Source organism: Castor canadensis, chromosome 4 (assembly GCF_047511655.1).
Source record: "Castor canadensis chromosome 4, mCasCan1.hap1v2, whole genome shotgun sequence".
Lineage (NCBI taxonomy): Eukaryota > Metazoa > Chordata > Mammalia > Rodentia > Castoridae > Castor > Castor canadensis.
The window spans coordinates 141,138,333-141,162,995 of NC_133389.1; the positions used below are offsets into that span (position 1 = coordinate 141,138,333).

The following is a 24,663-nucleotide window of genomic DNA, read 5'->3' on the forward strand; positions in this document are numbered from 1 at the left end:
AGTAGTTCCTTGGAATTGTTCCTCATCATCTCAGAATGTCTGTTTTCATACTCTTAATCTCATTTGTATCTACAAATTCCATATACAACATTTGGTTATGTCTCTTAATAGCATACCATTACTTCTTACAGATACTAAGTCACTTATGTAGTGGAATATTCTCTTGTCTCTTTCTTCTCTTTGGTAGTGTTTGATTTTTTTGTTTTCTCACCCACTATATTTAATTGGAAGTTATCTCAGAAAGATACAGTAGATTTGGATTCTACTTTCTGGTATGACATCTTGATAGGTGGAGCTCTGTGCTTTATATTTCATTGCATGAAAACACACTGATCATGCTGGAGGTATGGCTCAAGTGTTAGGGAGAGTACCTGCCTAGCAAACACAACGCCCTGAATTAGAACCCAAGTACTACCAAAGTGGGGGTGGGGTGAGGTTACTTATCACTGAGTGCAGAGGATGATAGCCTGATCTTCTACCTTAGAGCTTCCCACCAGCCTTCCTTTTTTTTCTTTTTTAGCCCCCTCCCTGCCCCCACCCAATCAGTGGTTTCATCCATTGATAGTTGCTTCCTGAACTAATTTTATCTTTGGTTGTAAAATGGGCTGTTTCCTTTTTATATCCTATATGAGAAAATTGTTTTCTCTACAAATGAACAAGCAGTAACTGACCTGTTAACATTTCTTTTTTGTTTTTAATACTTTTTTCAGTCTGACACAGGTAAAAAAGACTCATGATCAAGGAGATAAAAATCTGAAATTTTAAAAAATAGAATTTGTTCACTAAGACATATTATTTAATAGAACCATTAAATTTAAAACAGAAATCCTTTATAAAATGTGTTAAAACACTGCCATGGGAAGGGGGGAGATAGGGCCAAAACACAGGAAAACATCTGTTTAGTAACCACATTAACTAAAATCCAGTATCTTTCATAGTATTTTCTTAAAATTGGCATAGGAAACTGTCATATGAAGAATTAGAAAACAGTTCAAAAGCCGGATATTTTTTTTTTCTGTATGTTCTCTCAAAAACAGCCAGGGCTGTTTCTGAATGGTGTTCATAAATTTTCACTTAGATTTCAAAGATCTTTTTTTGCATGTCCAAAATAGCTTTTTAAAAACATTTTTCTGTGTGATGTCATTATTCAAAAAGAAATACATTAAAAACTATTACTTTGGCCGTACTCTCCTGAAAGAAAATCTTTCTTGACTGATCACTGACAGTAACAAAACATAATTCAAAATTATTTCCCCCCTTCTGAAATGTGGCATTCCCCTTCACAGTTAATGCTACAAGTTTTTCAAAACTGAGCATTAGACCAGTTATCCCACAATGTTGGCAGGGTAATTATGGATTGGGTTCAGTTTTCTCACCAGATTTCTAATGCTAGTTGTGTAGCTTACCTCTTAGTAGAGCAATTTAGATATCAATAAAATAGTAAGTGGTCCTCACAAGAACAATAAGTGGCTGATACTGGGCACTTACTGTATGACAGAAACCTTGCCTGTCCTTTCACAGTCTTATCTTGGCAGCAACTTCCTGAAGTAGGTACCATCATCCATATTTTATAGATAAGGAAACTGAAACACCACAAGACAGCTAAATAACTTGCCTAGGCTTACACAGTTAGTAAATAAGCAGTGGATCCAAGATTTCAATCCAGACTGTTTAACTGTAGCCTGTAATATTAATTTATATACTGTATAATTATCATTACCACCAGCTCTGTGTTTGGTTTTTGAGAATTAGATGAGACAGAGTACATCTGATAACTCTCCTCTCTGTGAAACATGTTCTCAAGATCAGTGGAGTCTTTAGCCACTCAGAACTGATAAGAAAGACATAACTCCATTTGCTTTTTCAAGAGGTAGAGGGTTATAACGGAACAGCACATCATCCTGGACTGTGCTTGTGAACCTAAGACTATCTCTCACAAGGTAGGCACTGAAATACACATTGGATGAATGGGAAAAGGATCACCACTCATATGTCACCTTTTTGCAGTGAATATTAAAAGGTACCCTGACCAAGTCTAAAACCAGTGTGAGAGGTCAGTTTGTACCCTAGATAATTTTTGGCTTCCTCAGAATTTTGTTTAGAGCCTACACCACTCCGAATCATTTCATATGCCATCTTACAATAGACTGAAAGAAGCTCTCCCAGGCTTTGAATTGATAAATTTGTAAGTTCTTGGGAGAAAAAAATGTGTATTTAATCTTTTGTTATTGAAAAGCCTTGAGTAACTTGACAATATAATGTATGTTTTATCATTCTTTAAAATTTGTTGGGTCTGTTAAAAGGGTATTATTTGTAAGTAGTTTTCATTTGTATTATGTTAGAGAACCAGTTTTTAAAAATTTACATTGAGTTTGTAACATTCTAGAAGATAGAAATTGTTTTTTATTCTGATCTTTCTGTACAGTGTAGTAGGTCTTCTATAAAATATTAACAGAAACAGGGCTACTTATACCTTTGTATTTTGGTTAGTGGTAGCATTTTTTAAAAGAATGGATTAACTTTTTTCCATAAATTCTTATATTTCAATCTGCATATTTAATAACTTAAAATATTATAATTTCTTTTTCAGTCTTTTTAATGGATCTCATTATTTAGAGGCTTTATATAAAATGACAACAGATGACCAAAGATACAGTGGATCAATTTACCTGTCTGATCCTCGTCTTACAGCAAATGGCTTCAAGATAAAATTGATACCAGGTATGGTAGTGAAGTATGTAGGCCTAGCACCCTGACTCAAACCTATACATCCTAGCTACTTGGGGGGCAGAGATCAGGAGAATAGTGGTTCATGACCAGCCCTGGCTAAATGCTCATGAGACCCACCCATCTCCCATCTCAACCAATGGCTTAAGTGCATTGACATGCACCCAGCTACATGGGGAAGTAGAATTAGGAGAATTGTGGTCCAGGCCAGCCTGAGCATAAGCGAGACCTTATCTCAAGAAAAATAACCACTATAGTAAGGGGTGGCAGAGTGGCTTAAATGGTAGAGCATCTGCTTAGCAAGCACAGGGCCCTGAGCTCAACCCCACTACCACCAAAAGAAAGGAAGGGAGGGAGATTAGGAAGGTAGGGAGGGAGTGGAGGAAAGAAGAATGGGGAGGGGAAAGAGTAAGAAAGAATGGATAGCCTAATAATTGGTTATTGCCCTTTTTAAAAAGTATTTACTTATTTTGCCAAATAAATATCCACTATTTGGAGAGTGAATGAAATGATTCCATGGCCTTACTAAAAGACTGATAACCCTCTTTGCTTAAGATGGAGATTCATTGGGTGAAGTGTATGTGTCTTAGGAGAATTCAGTATTGCTTGCTTATTCCTTCTCTGTTCTTTTATAGTTTCCATACTAAACTGCCTCTGCCCTAGGTTCTTAGGCTGACCTGTCCTGTTCCTCTTCATCTGGTATCAAATGGCACAAGGCACCATGAGGAATGACTTCATCTACCTTCCTGCCTCTAAACTTGTCATACCCAAAATGTAGAAAAAGATTTTTAAGGGAATTTTTTTTTTTTAGATAAAATATAAGTAACAACAATGTACAAAAGCATGTAACAGGGTATATCTGTAGAAAATATTCTGATGTTCCAAACTTCAAGTAATTTCACCTGATTTTTGCAGTTTAAAAAATGCCCATCCTAAACTTCTTCCTTCCTACCTCAGTTATTTCCTAACTAGTTAGTTATATCCTAACTAGTTATTTAGATTTGGGGTGCAGGTTGACTATCCAAATCCCAACTCTTCCACTTAAAAAACAATGTGTTTGGGGAAAAGTCAGTTAGTTTCATTGTTTCCTCATCAACAACTATAAATAACTATTATATACAGAACACTGTTCTAAGAGTTGTATTATTATTAATTCTTTTAATCTTCCTAATAGTTTGTGAAGTGAGTTTTATTACTGTATCCTTTTTATAGGTGGAAAACTAAGCATGGGGATGTTTGTCAAGAGGACACAGTGGTAGAACAAGAATTTGAACCCAATCTTCCTTTAGACCCTAACCCTTAACTAATTTGTTATATGTGGAATTCTTATTAAAATTGGGATTATTAACTTCACAAAGTAATTGGGAGCACTAACTGAGATAACATACATCAGTGAGCATAGTTCTGGTCAATGGCAAACATCCTCTTCTTCCCATCCTCCAGCACCTCCTTAGGACTTGACCTGCATTCATTTCTTGTAGTTCTAGAATTCTCTTCCTCAGGGCCCCTGGAATCTTTTAATTTGATATAGGAAACAAGGTGCGTGATGGTATTTTATTCTTAATCTGTTTTTCTAGTTAGCTATGTGGCATTGATGACAAGTATCTTTTTTTTTTTTTCCCATGAAAGATGTTATCAAGGCAGTTTTGGGGGGTTTTGGTTTTTTTTAACAATTGGGATAGCTGTCCTATCAGCTCTGAGAGCATGTTTATTTTTGAGCTACCCAGAAGGTTCCTCTCTGACAGTTGCTTTTAGTTCTTACCTTACTGATAGTGTTTTTTAAATCCTATTGAATATCAGGTGCTTTACATGGCACCAAAGGTGTAAAAATGATTAAGACAGTCATCTCTAATCTGACTTGATTTGATTGAAATTAGCTTTACGTACATTATCACCAGAATTTTTCCCTCATCAGTAACAGATCAAGTCAGAGACACTCATGCTTTCTTCATTTCATTTGTCTTTTTCTCCTATTTTTTTATTAAGTTGTGTTTAAGGATTACTTCTTCCTAATTTAGTGGTTTTTTGTTTTTTGTTTGTTTCAATACTGGGGTTTGAACTCAGGGTCTACACCTTGAGCCACTCCACCAGCACTTGTCTGCAATGGATTTTTTTGAGATAGGGTCTCATGAACTATTTGCCTGGGCTGGCTTCAAACTGCGATCTTCCTTATCTACACCTCCTGAGTAACAAGAATTGCAGGCATGAGCCACCAGTGCCTAGCAATTTTCTTGCACTAACTCTGAATCAACATTTTGCTAGTTGTCAAAAAAATATTCAGATAAGGATAAAAGAACTTGAAAGAGAGAAAGATATACCTGGTTTTGAAAAAGAGGATTCTTAATGTGACCCTAAAAGCTTTGCTTATTGACAAGAATGGCTTTTCTGTAATGCATCAATACATTATGATAAGAATTCCATTTTTTAACAAAGCAAAAACTTATCAAACTATTTACTCATTTTCTGTGAAAATTAGAATGCATTTCACAGAATTTTATGGAAACTTTTTTTATGGCAGTATCGAGGTTTGAACTCAGGGTATTGTGCTTGCTAAGAGAGCACTCTACCACTTAAGCTGCACCTTTAGTCCTAGAAACTTGACTGTTGATTGTTGCAGAGTTTCAAATGCCTTTAAATTTTCCATATCTGATTTTGCAAATAGAGAAATTAAAATATTGCTCAATTTCCTCATTTGTTGCTAAATATTTTTTGTCCATATCCACAAGCAATTCTGTGAAATGTGTATAATTGTTCAAGGCAGATGTAGTTAGTATTAGGCTTTCAATCTAATCATATTATAAAATGTATAGAACTAGAAATAATGAAAAATCTTTTGGATGGATATTTTTTGACTTTTTGTTTTGTCAGTTTCTTTTTGTTTGTTTTGAGACAGGGTCTCACTGTGTAGGCCCAGGCTGGCCTCAAACTTGAGTTCCTCCTGCCGCGGTCTCCTGAGTGCTGGGATTATAGGCATGTGTCACAATGCCTGACTTTGGATATTTTCATATCTACAGAAATATGTAAAAGAGATGTAAATCAGAATATTCTGCTGCTTCCTATTTATATAGTTTCTGGTCCCATTTAAGTTCCTCTTGCTGCTCCAACTACTTAGTCTCCCTTTTTCAAACTCTGTGTCTTATCCTTTAATGCTTGATGATACATAATCTTATACTATTTTCCAATTTTTTCCTGGGGAAAACACTGGAATACCTGCTTTGTTTAGTCTACCGCCATTGTATCTGCCATCCAGGTTAAAAAACAGTCAGTGACTGAGAACAGGTTGGAGAGTCTAATCTCCATCTGATCTCTATCTTGAGGTCTCAGGATCTGAAACTTTTCAACTTACATTGCAGTTCTTTTTTTTTTTTTTTAATTCATTGATAGTTACTAATCAAAAATTGGACTCTTCTTTTCTTCTTGGTAGCATGATCTGGATTTCAATATTAAGAATACTGGTACAGAAATACAGGCCAATATAGACCAGTCTCTGCAATCTCCCAATATCATGTATTCTAAAGCTAAATTTAATACTGTGGAATATGTGCTGTTATGGATTATCTAATTATACATCTAGTCATGTGAATTTTAGTGTTAATGACTAAGTTGTCTAAAATAGCTTAATAGAGAACGAGTCAGCTGTAAGCATTGTCCTAATAAAATTTTTCAAATAAATATTAGTATTGCAACTGAGCACTGGTGGCTCATGCTTATAATCTTAGCTACTCAGGAGGCAGAGACCAGGAGGATTGCAATTTAAGGCCAGCCCTGGCAAATAGTTTGCAAGACCCTATCTTGAAAATACCAACACAAATAAAAGGGCTGGTGGAGTCTCAACTGGTAGAGTGCCTGCCTAGTAAGCATGAGGCCTGAGTTCAAACCCCAGTACTGCCAAAAAATAAATACAAAATTTAAAAATGTTAGCATTCCATTTCCTCAAATTAATTCTATATTAATAAGTTATTGTGTGCCTATTTTATAACTTGTAAGTTTAAATAATCACAAAAATAACTCAGATCTTTAAATTAGGTATTAGAAGAATAGGGTAGAACTTGAAGGACAGCACTTGCTAAAACACTTAACTCATTTTTATTTTAATAAATATCATGGGACTTCATTTTCTCTTTGAAGTAAAAAATATTCTAAGCAGATGTAAGAAGCAGACCAGCAGTATCTGAGATTAAATTATATAAAGCACATGTGGTGTCAATGAGCAGTTATGACTTAATGTGAAATCCTATGGGAAATTACTATTTGTTTTTCAACTAAGGAACAAACTTTTTCCTGACTATATTAAATCCTGATGAATGTTCACTAAATGTTCTAGCAGTGATTTTGTTTTTAATGGACTTGTTCTGGAACATAATTTTAACTAAACTAACCTAACTATGTCTATATGTGTTTTTATTTTTTTCTTTCAGGAGCTTCCATTACTGAAAACTACTTGGAAATAGAAGGAATGGCTGATTGCCTCCCATTCTATGGCGTAATGGATTTAAAAGAAATCCTTAATGCTATATTAAACAAAAATGCAAAGGAAGTTTATGAATGTAGACCTCGCAAAGTGATAAGTTATTTAGAGGTGCATACTATTAGATTGTGTAGTTTGGCTAGGTTTTTAAGATTCATAATTATTCCATAATAAAGTGGTTTATAAATAGTAAAGTAGGTTCTAAAAAGAATTATTTTCAAGAAGAGAATACTAGTGAAAAAAACACTAAAACTTTCATTTCATTGGTTGTGGTAAACTCTATCATGGATCCTTAGCATAACATTATTTCTTGGGTACATATTGAGAGTCTTATAGATGAGGGGATTATATAGTGAAGTTACTTTCTCTCTCTCTCTCTCTCTCTCTCTCTCTCTCTCTCCCACACACACACCCTCTCTTCCCCTTCCCTCCCCCTCCCTCCCTCTCTCCTAATTTCCATAAGTAATCCCCTTAGAATAGATTCCAAATTGTTCAGCCTTTATACCTTAGACTTGTCTAAAATTAATTGTAATATTCTAAGTCTTAATCTCTTCAAGAGTAAAAGAAGGGAGAGGAAAATGGATGAAAGATAAATGGAAGTTTTAGTTTTCTAAAAGGCATCCACTACAATTGAGAAATGAGGACTATTGTCAGCAAGACCCCTTGCTTCTCTTCTTGACCTGCCTCAAACCATATGTCCCACAGCAGCCACACTGATTGTTTTAAATTGTGAAGTGCATGTCAGGCTTTGTTTAAAAACCTCTGGTTACTTCCCTGTGTATTCAGATTAAAATCCAAATTGCTCACTGTTCTAGAGGGTGATGTGGCCCCTGCCTAACTCTCTTAGCTTTATCCTCTCTTCCCTTTAACTGTGCTATGCCTAGGTTGAACATTCTGTTCTCTCTGCCTGAAATGCTTTCCTTATCCTATTATCTTCGCATGATAGTTAATTTAAATACGAGCTTTTAAAGGTAACTTTTTTTTTTTTGGTGGTACTGGGGTTTGAACTCATGGTCTCATACTTTACCACTTGAGTCACTCTACCAGCTAAATACAAGCTTTTAAATGCTGTCTCTTCAAGCAAGCTATCCCAACCACACAGTCACTTTATTATACTGCCCAGTGTTATTTTTTGCATTATTTACTTACTAAAATTTTGTCTTTTTATCTGTTTTCTGTTTCTCTTCACTAGAATGTAAATTTCACAAGAGTAAGGATCTTGTTTTCTTGTATGCCACTATATCTCCAGAACCTATAACATAGTTGATGATTTTAAATATTTGTTGAGTGAATAAGATGAAAATAACTTACTGACTTCTCGCTAGGATAGCATGTTTTTTGCTTCAGGGAATATCATGATAAACTATATGACTTTTCTTTTCACAGGGAGAAGCTGTGCGTCTGTCTAGACAACTGCCTATGTACTTACCGAAAGAGGACATCCAAAATATTATCTACAGAATGAAGAACCAGTTTGGAAATGAAATTAAAGGGTGTGTTCATGGTCGCCCATTTTTTCATCATTTAACCTATCTTCCAGAAACTCAGTGATTAAATGTGTTTAAGAAAATTACTTACTACTGAAATTGATTAGGTCATAAAAAAATGAGTCAGTTTTTAAACCCATTTGTATTATGTGTCAAGTGATTTTTTTTTTTTATAAATTAGGATTCTCTAGCTTGTTTGTATATTGAGAAAAGTTGTAAAAAATTTAAATAAATTAATAATAGTCTATTTTATTCTCACAATCAGCTTTCATAATAATTATAAGCTTTAGACTCCACATTGGAATACAAGGTACTGTTCTTGAATGGTTGATTTGCTAGGTCAGCCCTGTGCAGGAAGAATTCACTCATCTCACAATCTCAGCTGGCATATCTAGTGAAGTTGTCAGTCTTGGTTAAAGTAAACTAAAGGACAGGAATGAGAGAATCAAAATTAAAAGAAAGAACTTCTGAAATCCTACCACTTACTTCCATCTTGAGGATAATAGCTTAGATGTTGCTGCCTTTTTCTTAAATGATAACTATTGATCTTTGGTGTCAAAATTTGTCAGCCAACACGTGGGGGAAAAAAAAAATTGTGGGCAGTTCTGGGCTTTGTGCTTTGTGAGGCAGGCAGTCCAGCCAAGCTTCCAGCTTCTTGCTCTGGTTCTTTTGGAGATAGGATCTCTTATTTTTGCCATCTGACCTGGACCACAATCCTATTTTAAGCTTCCCACTATTACTGGGATTACAGGTGCATACCACCATACTCCGCTTTTTTCCATTGAGGTGAGGTCTCTGAAACTTTTTTTTTTTTTTTTCCCGTCCTGGCTGGCCTGGAACCCAGTCTCCCAAACTCTCAGGCTCCTGTCTAAGTTGAGATGACAAGTATACACCACTAGTGGTTGAGATGGGGTCTTTCAAACAGTTTACCCAGGCAGCCTCAAACTGCACTCTTGTCCCTTTCAGCCTCCCAAGTAGGTAGAATTAGAAGTCAGAACCACCAGTGCCTGCTCTCAAAAAAAAATTTAACAGAAAATCTAGGTTAAGATCATCTTTGCACATGTGTTCTTTCAAAAACCAAGTCACATAGTGTACCAATAGTTACTTTACAAAAAATTAAAAACATGATTTTTAATGCATGTGTTTCTTGTGTAAAGGAAGGTATGTTATACTGGATACACTGTCTCCACATACTATCTGCAGTTTTCATGACTTTAAATTCTTAAGATCTTTGTGCTGAGGTACAAGTTTTAATACTTGGAATTCCTTCTGCTGCAGCTCAACCTTTCCTCTTGCCAAAGTCAAGTATTCCCCATGACTTAAATACTACTTTTTTCCCCCATGACTCCTTTGTAAGTATGAAGCTCCTTCCTGGGAGTAATCCTTTTTAATTGAGTAGAAGCAGGGAAGAGCAGCTCACCAAGAGACAGAACACTTGCATTGCACATTTGCACCAGTCCTAAGCAAACATGTGGGCTCATTTTTTAGTCAGTATTGGGCCCACAACAGCCTCTTAGGAGGAGAAGCTCGGTTTTTTCTTTCCAGTCCTGAATTCTGTCAAAATAATTTTAGTAGTGATGGCCGCACTGTTTGCTACATACACTAAGCATTTACACTGTTCTTAGCCACTGTTACGCTGCCTGCTGTGAGAAATAGGCCTAAACGGTCCTTGTGTCCACAAAGTATGGGTATTTGGGGGTGGGGGAATATAAAACACGACCTGGCACCACGTTTACCAAGGGTTTCTTTGACTACATCAGCTTTGGGCTGCAATGTCTTTGTGATGGAGCCCAGGGCTTCTCCTGCGGGTGAGTGCTGCTTTTTCCAGAACAGGAGCGGGTTGGGATGGAGTGACCCTACATGGGTCCAGGCAGTGGCCTCTCCTCTCACCCCTCAACCCACCGCACCAGCCAGCCGCAGCCGCAGCACGGCCCGTGGGCAAGATGACGGGAACCTGCAGCCAGGGCAGAACCTGCAGCCAGGGCAGGACCTGATGCCCCGGACGGAGGTAACGGCCGCTGGACGCTGGGAGCTAGGGATGTCCAGAGAAAGGCTATAGGGCTATTTACTCTAACCGTTTGCTCCTCTGTGGCTCTGGTGTTAAGAAGCCTTGGCTTGCGAGGAGGAGTTTCAGGTGTGACTTCCCTCCAATGCCCTGAGAGCAGCGTGGGGCTCCTCAGGAGGAGGAGGAGGCCTGTGGCCCCTGGACCGGCGTTTGGCTGGGACCACGGCTGCCGTCCGGAGCGCAGTCTTGTCTATGAGAAAGGTCGGGCCCAGATTGCGATGACACACTGGTTTTCATTGGTTGATTCTATGGGGTTTTTTTATCCAGAGTTTTTTGGGCTCAGGTTGCAGTAAATGGAATCCGTGCCACCCAGCCTGCATTTCTTAACCAAACACTTGACTCATCACTACTTTTATTCTCATATTTTTGCAAGATTCCTCCAGTCTCTTGGAAAGTGGGAAGCCGGTGGGGAGCAAGAGCCCCTAAATAAATACAGGTTAGGGTTTACACCTTAAAAATAGGTTAACTCTTCATAGCACAACTGCAAAGGAAATAATACATATGAAATGCCGAACTGTTTGGTTGCTAATTTCACCAGAGTTGACAGGCAAATTAAAATAAGTGATGATATTAAAATATTTAAATAAACTAGAATTGGTGCATTAGGGGTAAACAAGAATCTTTGAGTTTATCCAGTCAGTATTACATGTAAGAAAAAGAAACCTAAAGTAATTAAACCATTTACCTGAGTGCACATAGGTATTTTCCTACTCTACTAATTTCATTTCAAATGTTGATAATACCATTAAAGGTAAATACTGAAAAAAATAAATTTGAGTGCAAAACCAAATTGGGAATGACTTGAGATCGCCAACTTTTCTCTTCATAAGCTTGAATAATCAAGAGTTAACTTTAAATCTTTTGGTAACTTCACCTAAATCTTAAAAGTTCAAAGTCATCTTCATTGTTTCCCATAATTCTAGCAACACACTAATGGACTGTCATCCTCACTGTTTTGAGGTTGTTCTCTGTTTACTTGATTTTGGATGACAATTTTTATTTTTCCTTAAAATTCTCCACATAAATGCAAATATCTTTTCTCTATTAGAATACTGTCTCAGTAGTTAAGGAATGCATCAGAATCACCTGGAAGACTTATTGAAACAGATTGTTAGGCACTGTGCCCAGAGTTCCTGATTCAGTAAGTCTGGGGTGGGACTGAAAATTTTCACTTCTACAGCCTTCCAGGTGATACTGATGCTGCTAGTCAAAGAGCCACACATGGAAAGCCACTGCCCTATTATGAAGATCTAAATTCCCCTAACAAGCTCAAGTCCATTTCTTGAAATCTGGATTTTTTCTTACTCACTAAAGTCTACCATCTCAGTAAACAAAAAAGAAGGTATAACTTAAGATCTCACCCTCTATGCTGCTGTAGACATCCATTTCTTCATCTCTGAAATTAGGATGCTGAACTTAATCTCCAAGTACACAATCATTTCTAACTTTCTTGGTTTTGTTTCTGTTTCATCTTAAGTATTCATCAGCAGAATCTGTAATAACCTCTTTCAACTAATTATGTCTAATTATTAGCCATACTTAAATCCCTCTGACCTAGCTCACTTTTTTACAAAAGCTCTTAAATTAATCTGGACGACAAGGGGTAATTGATTTTTCCACCCTGCTCAAGTTGTACTCAAAATCTCTAACTTTGTATATTCATTTCTTTATTTGGTACCATTTATTATCACACTGCTTAATGAGAAGACATTCCTTGGCTACAGAGGGAAAAGATAATTGGGATGTCTGAAAAGGTTACATAGTGTGTGGTGCATAGAGGGGTACCCATTCCAAACATGGAGAAACCTATGGAAAGTCTGGTGTGCTTCCTCTTAGGGGTGATAAGGAATTATCCACGAAAAAAAGAAGAAAGGCAAAAAGGGGTTTTGCCTGTGCCAGTGCTTTGGTAAGTGCAGGGAATGAAGTGAATGGAGATTGGATTTGAAGAATAGGCAGTGCCTTGATCATAAATGGTCTCAGGCTTTTAAGGATTTGGAAATTTTTTTCTTAAGGCATGTGAGAAACTAGTAAAAATTTTAAGCAAATAAACACAAAGTAAGTTTGAGAACACTTTGCCAAAGTATAGAAACTAAGAGAGCCGGAATTTTCAGGCCACTTGAAAACTCACACAGTTGAGTGATTTTAAACAAAAAGAGGTTAAAGCTCTGTGGAACCTAAGTTTGAGAGTAGTTGAGGCCTTCATCACTTTTGAGGGTTCGGTTTAGACCGTATGGAATAAAGATGAAAAAGAGGTGTCTCCATTGAAGCTGATTTATGATGGTAGACAATTACTAGAACAAAGGCTAATTAACCTGCCTCTTCTACACTGGGAAGTTGGTATGATTTTAACTAATCTTTCTGAGTTCTACACGGACTAGAAAAGCCATAAATACCACCTTTAAAAAAAATCTATTAAGTGCAAGTGTTTAAATTTGAATCTTGGCTTGTATCAGGGAATTTTTGGAAGCCACTTAGAGTTTCAAGTTTCTTTTTTTTTTTTGGTGAGTCTGGAGTTTAAACTCAGTGCTTGAAAAGCAAGCACTCTATCACTTGAGTCATACCTCCAGACCCCAACTGTTTCTTTAATGCAATAGTTTTTAATTACAAAGGACTTAGCGTTCAAATACAATTTTCTAGGTAACATTTATATCCATATGCATAAGTAAGACAAATTACTGGCAGTTAAAGTAATCTTTAATGTTGAACTTTTTATTTTTAGAAACTTTCGATAGGTATCTTAATTATGTTTTTAATGTAGATCATAGAAATGAATGAGAAGTTAAGAAGAAACAGGCCACAAATTGTGAATGAATTAAACATGTTTTTAGAAGAAAATGGTATGTTTTCACAAGTGAACTTACTACTTCTTTAAAACTTAAAAACATTAAAAAATAAAAATATAATTTATTATTTCTTCTAAGAGCATATTTGTTTTTAAACTTGCTACCATTTTATCTAAATTACAAGTTTACCTATAAAACTGATGCTATACTGACAAAAATACATCTGAAATATTTCACTAATAATAATAATGAATTTTTCCATGTGTTTTTGCATGTAAATCACTAAATGTACATAAGATACTTAACTATTTTGAAGTTTTTGCACTTTCTACTTAGTTTTGGTCATATAAAAAATTACAGAATATATATTTCCCTAACAGGGATGATCCTTGATCCTAGAAGAAAACAAGATTTCCCTCTACACATCAGTATTTTCTCTATCTCTTTCCTTCCTTCCTTCCTTCCTTCCTTCCTTCCTTCCTTCTCTCCCTCCCTACCTCCCTCTTTTTCCTTCCTTCTTTCCCTTTTTGAGACAGTCTTGCTATGTAGCCCAGGCTGGCCTCAAACCCAGGATCCTCTTGCCTCAGCATCTCAAGTGCTTACGCATGCAGTTTTTAAATTGTCAGATTTTATTGGAGTTAACACAGTTAGCTGTGTTAACTCCCCTGGCTATTTTTTTTACTCAGAAACAAAATATAATGTATAATTATTCCCTGCTCCAAAATTTGAAGAAGAGTATGTGATATTTTCTACAGATGACAAGTTTGAGGATACTCTATGTATAATATGGCCTAAGTCAGTACCTCTGAAACTGTACATGGGCATGTACTCATTCAGTAGGTCTGGGATAGGGTCTGGTATTCTGCATTCTGACAAGTTCCCAGGTGATGATGATGCTGCTGGCTCAGATGTCACACTTGGATTAACAAGAGTGCACATAATCCCTTGGCTGAATACTACGTTCTTGAAATGTAATACAGATACATTTTAAATGCAAATAACATAACGAAGATCAAATCTGTGTGTAGGCTCTCCATTCTCTGAGAGAAGTCAGATTTATATTTTCCTATGTGACATCAGAGTTCGTAAAATTGGATGTACATCTTTTTTTAAATCCTCAAAACATGCTATAAAGATAATTGACTCCACCACCAATTCTTCTCTTTTTCTATACACAAGCCATTTTCCCAATAAAAGGTATAACCTATTCTTCCTCTCCTTTGAATCTGGGCTAGTTTATGATTCATTTGCCCATTAGACAGAGTAAGCCAACCTTATAAAAAATAACAAAAAAAAAAGAAAAGAAAAGAAAAACCTTGCAGCTCTTCTAGCTATCTTCAAACAGTTGCTCTGAGAAAGCAAGCTACTAGAGTCATTCATTGTGGGAGAGAAGCAAATGCTAGCCAGGTAAAGAGGCCATGTGGAGACAGAGATGCTTTACTATTTCCTAGCTCCAGTCTTCTGAGCTCTGGTGCCAGACATTGAGTAAAGACACCTACAGAACTCCACCCTCAGCTGCCATCTGATTACAACCAAATGAGGTAGCCCAAGTGAAAACTGCCCAGCTAAACTTGTCAACTCACAGAACCATGAATGATAAATTGGTAAAACACTAAGTGTTGGGATGGTTTGTTACACAGAGATAGATAAATACAACACTTACATAATGCTAACATGAGGAGTTTTATTACTAAAATGTCTCTTTAATCTTTCAGAAAATTGTCAGTAATAGGGTTATAAAGTCACATGAAATTTTCATAGAAGTATTACGGTCTTGGTTTTTATAACAAATTATTTTACTATCTTTATTAAAATGTTCTAGTACTAAATAATTTATATTTGAGTCATGTTTTATGGTCACATCTTTGAGATTAGGAATAAGGTTTTGAGTTTTATATACAGCTGATGTATAGCTGTGTCACACAGTTACTTGAATTTTCCATTCTTACCTATGCCTGCAATCAAACCATGAGTAAGAGTGATTAATATCTTTACTAAATACTAACTTTTCTTTTTAAAAGCCAGATGTTGTGACTTATCTAGTTCTTGTTAGACAAACGATAGTTAATTGTTTAAGAAATGATGGTTTCTTCTCCCTTGAACATCGGACTTCTTTCATAAAGAATGATTTTAAAGCTATTAAAAGCTTACAGCTACATTCCTGTAATCCCAGCACCCAGGAGGCTGAGACAAGAAGATCAGGAGTTCAAGGCCAGTGTGGGCTATGTAGCAAGACCCTGTCTGAAACAAACAAAACAAACTTTATTAATTGAATTGGTATTTACCAAATATCTGTCAAAAATACCCTGGAGTATTTGAGAGGTATTCAAAATTAAAATCTCTGTTCTCAAGAAGATGTCCATCTATTAAGAAAGATGTGAGGAATGAAAATGCTGAGGAGAGTCAGAATAAATAACAAGTACACCAGCAAAGGGTAGGGGAATGTAGCTCAGTGGCTGAGTGCTTGTCCACCATGCTTGTACATGGGTTCAATCCCCAGCACTGAAAAGAAAAGTTTCTTGAAAACAAAAATACACTTAAACAGACAAGGCTTTTTAGTTTGTTTTTTTAGTTAGAAGTTAGAGAAGGTGTTCTAGATATAGGGAACAAAAGGGTAGAGGAGGTAGAGATGAGCTTGTTCAGAACTGTGAGAAAGTTACATTGGCAGCTAGCTAGGCATAACATTATGTGGTGAGGGAGAATCAAGTTGAGGTGGGATGCTTTGCAGTCTCCTCTTCATGCACTGATAATGCCTGAATTGAAAGGAAGAAAAACTGTAGAAATAGATTCAACATGGACTTAATGCCTGTTTTTGTGCATATATTTTTGTTTGTTTGAAGGTATTATAGGTGACTCAATTTGAGTCAAACTACATTGTTTTTAATTATTATAGTCTTATAAATTAAATGTTTGAAATGTGCTAGAAAAAGGTATCCAATGTTGAATGCTGAATGTTGCATGAATACACACACGTCTTCATTAGATCAAGCTTGTTAATTATGGTGTTAACACAAATATGCATTTTTTTTTTGTTTTTTTCTTTTACTTAAGTTAATACTGAATGAAGTTGTAAAAATCTTCCAGCTGTAATCATGGATTTTTTTTTCACGTGGTTCTCTCAAATTGCTTTATGTATTTTGATGGTATGTTACTAGATGCATACAAATTTAGAATTATAGCCTGCTAATTAATGCAGTGTGTAGTAGCTTTCTTTATAGCTAATACAGCTATACCAACTTTATGTTTTGTTAATATTTTGGGAGCTCTTCTATTGTTTCATCCACTTCTGTATTCTCATGTTTTAAGTATGCAGTTGGATTTTCACTGTTAAGTCTGGTAATCTTTTAATTAGAAAACTTTGTTACTGTTTATAGTAGTTACTGATTTGCTTGCTTATATGGCAATATATTTTTACCATTGTATTTTTGTGATTTCCATTTTCTCTGTTTCTGTATCTATGTCTGACTCTCTCTCCCTCCCTTCCTCCTTTTCTCTGTTCCTCTCTTTTTTGGCTGTACCTTGATTGACACTTTTTTGTTTCTTTCCCTTGTTTCAGTGGGAGATGTTTTTCTTTAGGTCCTCTTTTAATTTGAAAGTTATGCTCTATTTCTATTCTGAGGTTTTTTTCCCAAGAGTATGTGGCAACCAGCCACAATCAGTTGTCTAGTAGGCCACATATATCTGAGACTTAGAGCAGAGGATAGAGCAGAAAATGCATATTTGGAAATAACAGTTGTATAGGTGAAGGCTTGGGTATAGACAAGCTATTTAAACTGCATACTGATATGGGGGAAAAATCAGAAAGCTAAGAGTAGAACTCTAATGAGTACCAGTATTTTAAAGAATAGGATGATTCCAGGAAGAGGCAGCCAAAGAGATGTTGCAGAGGCAGAATAAAAAGCAGTGGTCTCAGATTCCAAGGGAAATGATTCCAAGGAGACGAAAGTCAGTATTAAAGGCTTAAGAGAGGTCCAGTAAGACAAGGATTGCAGTCCCTATTTTTAGCAATAGAGAGGTCATGGCAGCCTTAGCAGCAGCAGTTCCAACACAGTAGAAAGAACAGATTTTTTTTTTTAAATTAGGATATATTCATTATATAGGGAAGATTCATTGTGACAACTCCAAATAGCCTTACATTCATTGTACATTGGTTAGATGGCCCCCTCATCTTCCCCCCACCCCCACAAACCCCTGCCCATCCCACTTAAAGCAATTGCAAGAGGTTTCATCATTCTTTTTCATATGTATGTGTGTGTATATATATTGGGAATTGGGAGGTTTATGAGAAAAGAGAGAAGAATGTATACATGAAGCATAATACAATGAGGATAGAATGTGTTAGCTAAAGTGCAATAGAAAGCCAAGTGAGAATTTTTGTTTTTATATTAGGAAAGAGATGTAGACAAAAATGTGAGAAATTGTGGAAAAGAAGGAATCTTTAGTGTAGTGAGGTAGACATGATACCCAAAAGGTTAGAAGGCAATAAGGACAGGCTGATGGGGGGGGGGTGAAGCATGAGAATCTTTTTCTGAATGACATTAGGTACATACTGACCTTAACTTTATTTAACTACAGAGTGATATAGATCATACAGAGCCTTCACTTTGGGGAAGTATTTTTAGCACTGGTAAGGAAAAATAAATTGCAGCTTCTTTCCCTTGTTTTCTTTATGACTGTCTGGCTTTTTTAGAGTACAGACATACTTTGATTTCTCTTTGCTTTCTGTGCTGCAACTTTTTACAAATTAAAGGTGTGTGGCAACCATGCATAGATAAGTCCATTTTTCCAACAGCTTATTAGCATTTTTAGCAATAAAATGTTTTTAATTAAGGCATATACATTGTTGTTTTAGACAAAGTGCATTGCATCTTAATGGATTACAGTATTGTGTAAACATAACTATTACATGCACTGGGAGACCAAAATGTTTATGTGACTGTCTTTACTGTGATGCTTGCTTTATTGAAGTGGTCTGAAATCAAGTACATAATATCTCTGAGGTGAGGCAGGCCTGTACTTTTAAGTACCCCCAGATGTGAAAATTTGAGACTTTCCTTCACACTCCAACCATGGTGGTTCCAAGAAATTTGTGTGTTCTTCTCAAGTAGGCCCCGATTCAGTGAGTCCAGGTGAAGGACTGAAGGACAGACTGCAGGAGGTCCCAAAAGGTGATAAGTGGTCAAGGAGACACTTCTCCTCCCTAGGAAATGCCTGTTTGCAACTGAAAGGCATCTCCTGCCATCAGGCAATGCAAATAGGCTATAAAACTCCACTCCCTACCCTGGCCCATGGGATCACCAGTTTCCGGGTCCCCCTGCATTCTCCAATTCTCCAACTAAATTCTCTACAAATAAAATCTTTCCGACCTCTGTGGTTAGAGTCTGCCTGTGCTTTCATTCTCAGAGCAGGCTCAAGAACGCTGAGCACCTGAAATTCCTGCACGTGTCATTCGTGCATCATATTTGGTGACACACGAAGGGAACAGCCGTCACCTGAGGTCGGTATAGGTTGTGCCAAACTGGGAAAGACTGCCTAGGAATGTGACCGTGAGCATCCGGCACTCCAGTGGAGTCTGTTTTCCAGGAGAGACTCCCCACCACGGCCTAGCTACGGTGGAACTCTCAGGTTGACCTTTTCTCCCTCTCTCTCTCTGTCTTGTTAAGGAGGGTTTCTTCCTTGGGAAACTGAGGAAAAGGTCCAAGCCTGCTACACCTGTATGGCAGGCAATCTGAGGAAACTCAGAGGCCGGGCAGGGGTTTGTGCTACATGGGCGGAACTCGACTTCAGTGCACTGAGGCTTTTTCGTTTTTCCTCTCCTTAAACGCTAACACTCTCTTTCAAGATCTGACCAGCTTAAGGGGAGATCCGAGAACAGCAGGTGGAAAGGAAAGTTTGTCTTCAAGCCACAAAAGGTGTTCTGGCCGGGGCACTCCCCGGTGTCACCCAAAGGCTGAAGATGCAACTTCCTGACCCACCCTGAGACAGCTAAGTCTCGAACGAACCCCTCCAGTCATGTCCTCGGCAAACAGACAATCGGATCTCTCATACTTCCTTCATGGTTTCCGTGACCCAAAACTGGAGGTCATCTCTTGCCGCCAGTGCTCCAGTACTGCCTTTGGGCAGGATCGACCTGGACAGCAGGGATGATCAATAATCCCTCATATGTTGAGCCTGGAAATTCTCTTTTTCCCCAGCCCTCAGCCTCTCCTTCTCCTTTCCCAGGCAGTTCAGGATGAGTGTCCCCCTCCCTGCCTTTGCTGTAAATAGCAGTGAGCTTCTTTCTTCAGGGAGTTTGGGAAAAATCCCTTCAGGCATCAGAAAGTGCTAGTCCCCAATTTAGGTTTAACTTGTCTTTGTCAAGCATCAGATTAACTGGTTAAACAGGCTCCGTAGCCTGCTCTCAGGGAAAGAAGAAAAAAAAAAAACAGTTAAAAGGCAAAAACCGCAGGTCTCCACTATTTTTGCCCCTTACCAGAGCAAACCTCCAGATGCGCTTTTGCGCTCTCTCTCTCTCTCTCTCTCTCTCTCTCTCTCTCTCTCTCTCTCTCTCTCTCTCTCCTTTCATAAAAAGCATATATGCCTCATAGGATATATAGGGGGAACAAAAGTCTACTTCATCAAAAGTCCCCATCCATGCTTCTAAAGGTGTCCTCGTTCTGGCCATGCAAGCCCTCTTGGTTACTTTGATAGAGTTATTTTTTAATTACAAGCGTTCAGCTGATAGAGGAGAACTAGGCCTACCTGGGTCACAGGGCAAACAGGCAAGTCAAAATAGATGAGAGATTGGTCAAAGATCATCTCAGGGGGGTGGGTGCAACTGAGATATCTATTTGTAAATCCTCCACGACTCTACCCACGAGTGGCAGTGGAAGGAGCAAGAGAGAGCGGGATGCCCTCTCCCACTAGAGTTTCTCCTCATCTGGGGACGCTTAGATAAAAGGAGAAACCTCTGTTAAGGTGACCAATTTTCCCTTGTTTCCCTTTTTAGATGGGAAATCGAGCCTCAAGGATCCAGGAAGGATCCCCCCTTGCCTGCTTATTAAAACATTGGAAAGATCTTGATCCAGAAAGTCTTCAGCAAAAGCGACTCAAGTTTTACTGCACCCAGGCTTGGCCACAGTATCCTCTGGGAGATGAGGAAAGATGGCCAGAAGGAGGGAGCATTAATTATAATACCATTCTTCAATTAGATATGTTCTGTAAAAAGGAGGGAAAGTGGACCGAAGTTCCATATGTTCAATTGTTCTTTTTCCTAAGAGCCCACCCAGAATGGCTAAACAAATGCAGGCTAGATACCCAGGCCATGGTAACCCTTTGCAAAAAGCCTCCAAGCTCCCTTGAACAAAAAAACCCATCTAATGCTCCACCAGCTCCCCCTCTCCCCCCTTACCCAGCCACCTCACACACCTGACATCGTCCCACAGGACTCTACCGCCTCCAGTTAATTCCTGGGGGTGACAGAGCTCATGTTCCTTTTAGAGTGAGTGAACTTAAAGAAATAAAAAAGGATTTAGGAAATTACACAGAAAACCCAGATCAGTACATCCAGGCATTTAGAGAAGTCAGCCAAAACTTTTTGAACTGAGCTGGAAAGATGTAATGCTATTGCTATCTCAGACCCTCACTTCTCTGGAGAAACAGTGGGTTCTAGATCAGGCAGTCACAGCTGGAAACAATTATCACTTAGATAAAAGCCCTGTCTCAGACTGGGCCCTGGGGTGGGGGGGGAGAAGAAAGACCAAGACATTGGATACCTAGAAGGGAGCCTCAATTCCCAATTCCAACAGGAGATCAGGCAGTGCCTAGGTATGACCCTAAGTGGGACCCTGAAAATGACAAGGATGAATGTGGTCATAACCATTTCATCCACTGCATTCTTGAGGGTCTAAGGAGAGCCAAGGTAAAACCTTTTAATTACTCCCAAGTCACAGCTGTATAGCAAGGACCCTTAGAAACCCCAGAAGCTTTCCTACAGAGACTTAAGTATGCTTTCCAAAAGCATACCAACATTATAACAGAATCACAGGAAGAGGAAATCATCCTAAAAGATAAATTTCTAACACAGTCAGCACCAGATATCCGTAAAAAGCTTCAGAAACTGGTGGCTGAAGGGAGCAGAGTTTTGGACCAATTGGTCCATGTGCCAAGTCTGTATACTATAACAGGGACTTAGAAAAAGAAAGGAAGGACCTGGAAAAGGAAAAGAGAAAGGATAAGCAGCAGGAGGCTCTGATCGCAATGCTCAGAGAGGCTCCCCCGGGGCAAAGTCCAAACCCGAGGACGTGCTTTCAATGTGGACAGGCAGGCCATTTTGGGAGGGAGTGCCCCCAGAGAAAGCTACCTCTAGGACCCTGCCCCATTTGTCAGGGAAAACATTGGAAGGCACACGGTCCCCGGTTCTCAGGGGAACCGAGGTCAGAGCCTCCCACCCAATGATGGGGCCTCCCTTACAGGCTTCTGTAACCACTGTAAAAGCAGAAGAGCCCCAAATTAAGCACAAGGTCAGCCTCTTTGTCAATAATGGAGCCAACATCTTAGCTATTCCTTTCTCTCCCGGACCCAGGTCCTCTAAGAAAATTACTGTTCGAGGCATATCAGACCAGCCTCTAGAACGTTATTTCACTCAGCTTTTAGCCTGCTCCTGGGGAGATTTCCATTTCTGTCACTCCTTTTTAATTGTCCCAGAAACCCCTACTCCTCTACTAGGGCAAGACCTTCTATCCAAATTGGGGATACAGCTACTTTTACCCCCTGGAGAGCACTTTTGCTTGCCCCTAATAGAGGAACAAGTAGACCCCACAGTGTGGACGAGTGGACACACTGGGGACAGGCACGAACAGCTGCCCCAGTCCTAATTCATCTCAAGGACCCCTCCTGGTTTCCCCATCAAAAACAATATCCTTTAAAACCAGAAGTTAAGGAGGGGATAATTCCCATAATCAAAGACTTAAAGAGACAGGGACTGCAATAGAATGCTCCAGCCCATATAATACTCCTATTCTCAATGTCAGGAAGGGACCTAACAAATGGAGGCTAGTCCAGGATCCCCGCCTGATCAATGAAGCAGTAGTGCCTCTCCACCCTGTAGTTCCAAATCCCTATACACTTTTAGCCCAAATACCTCCAGGTACTGCTTACTACTCTGTCCTGGATTTAAAAGATGCCTTCTTTTGCATTCCCTTACACCCTAAAAGTCAACCATTCTTTGCCTTTGAGGACCCCACAAGAAAGTCTGGACAGGTCACTTGGACTGTCCTCCACCAGGGATTCAGACACAGCCCCCACCTCTTTAGGTTAGCTCTAACCCAAGACTTGGCAGAATAGCAATATCCACAAGCCACTCTGCTACAATATTTGGTCCTCCTGCTCTGTGGACCAAATGAGCCTGTCATTTCACAAGCCACTGAGTCCTTACTAAACTTCTTAGCAGATAGAGGTTATAAAATCTCTAAAGAAAAAGCCCAATTGTGTCAGTCTAGGGTTACATATTTAGGTCTTGTCCTGGAGAAAGAAATGAGGTCTCTAGGAGAAGACAGAATCTGTCCAATCCTGACATTTCCTCTACCTAAAACTCTAAAGCAATTGAGCGCCTTTTGGGGGGTCACAGGATACTGTAGAATTTGGATCCTGGGATATGCAGACCTAGCCAGGCCTTTATATCAAATCCTTAAGGAAGGACAGAAGGATACACAGCCCTTTATTGAGTAGGATGACAAGTCAGAAAATGCATTCCACAGGGTAAAGAAGGCTCTTATGACAGCTTCCGCCCTGGGTCTCCCAGTACAAGACAAGTTTCAATTATATGTCTATGAAAAGGGAGGACTGGCCTTGGGCATGGTGACTCAGCTCTGGGGCATCACTCCCAGCCAGTAGGCTACTTAAGCAAAGAGTTAGATCAGGTAGCGAAGGGATGGCCAGGATGCCTCAGAGCAATGGCCCAGTAAGCCTTCTAGTACCTGAAGCTCAGAAACTTATCCTAAACCGCCCCCTAACGGTCTATACCCCACACGACCTAGGGGGAGTTTTAAAGAACTTTGGCTGGCAGCCATCTACTTAAATACTAGGCCCAGCTTCTGGGAGGGACAGAAATAACTTTAAGGACCTGTCAGAGCCTAAATCCTGCATCCCTTCTACCAGAGGCAGAGGGAAATCCTGTGAGGAGGTACTTATAGAAAATTTTGCTGCCTGACCTGACTTAACTGATCACCCTTTAAAAACCCAGATCTAGAATTATACACTGATGTTAGTTCCTTTGTCAAGAATGGTGTCAGACATTCAGGGTTTGCAGTTGTGACAGAATTTGGCACCCTCAAATCAGGTCCTCTTCCTCCTAACACAAGTGCTCAATTGACAGAATTAGTGGCCCTAACAGAAGCTCTAAGACTGTCAAAAGAACAGAGAGTCAACATCTACACAGTTTCTAAATATACCTTCCTGATCCTGCATGCTCATGCAGCCATTTGGAAGAAAAGAGAAATGCTAACTACAATAGGAACAGCTTCCCATAGATATAAGGGAGGTAACTTTAATAGTTTTAGGGATAACAGCATTGATTGCAGCCCTTGCTGGAATCAGCTATGGGGTAATTGCCAATCATGTAACTGCAAAAAACCTAACCAAAGTGGTAGAGGACACCTCACACCAGGTAGGCCTTGCCATTAAGGACATGCAAAGGTCTTTGTTGTCCTTTGCCTGCATGGTAATGGACCACTGCCTGGTCCTAGATTTTCTTTTGGCCAAACAAGGGGAGGGGGTATAAGTGCCATCGCCAATACCTCCAGTTGCACATATATAAACACTTCAGGCATTGTAGAGGAACGTGCAGATTACATTCTCCAACAGGCTAAATGGCTCTGGGAACAATCTCTTAAAACTCAGGTTTCTTCTCAGGTGTGTGACCAAATAAAATCCTGGCTCCCCTCCAAGACTTGGTTCCTACCCTTTCTGGGGCCTATAGTTGCCATTATTCTGTTGCTTGTGTTTGGGCCTTGCATTTTAAACTTACTTGTCAAGATTTGTTTCTTCTTGCCTAGAATCCATCAAACTACAAATGCCTCTGGTGGAGATGAAAACAACTTACTATCGCGGTCCCCTTGATAACCTCTCTCATGGTCAGCCCTGACGCTGTGGGCC

At 38.8% G+C, this 24,663-nt stretch overlaps 1 protein-coding gene across 9 annotated transcripts in view; it reads left to right on the forward strand.

The window, feature by feature from the left end:
* Pms1 (PMS1 homolog 1, mismatch repair system component) overlaps positions 1-8,943 on the forward strand; it is a 108,318-nt gene extending 99,375 nt beyond the window's left edge. For 8 of the 9 annotated variants that reach the window (XM_074071261.1, XM_074071260.1, XM_020172397.2 and 5 more), the window contains 3 exons: positions 2,591-2,721; positions 7,146-7,306; positions 8,582-8,943. In XM_074071261.1, coding sequence (XP_073927362.1) covers positions 2,591-2,721; positions 7,146-7,306; positions 8,582-8,746 — 457 coding nt within the window. In that variant the 3' untranslated portion in view covers positions 8,747-8,943. The remainder of the gene's footprint in view (positions 1-2,590; positions 2,722-7,145; positions 7,307-8,581) is intronic. The other variant, XM_074071263.1, reaches the window with a different exon arrangement.
* Positions 8,944-24,663: the final 15,720 nt, after the last annotated feature.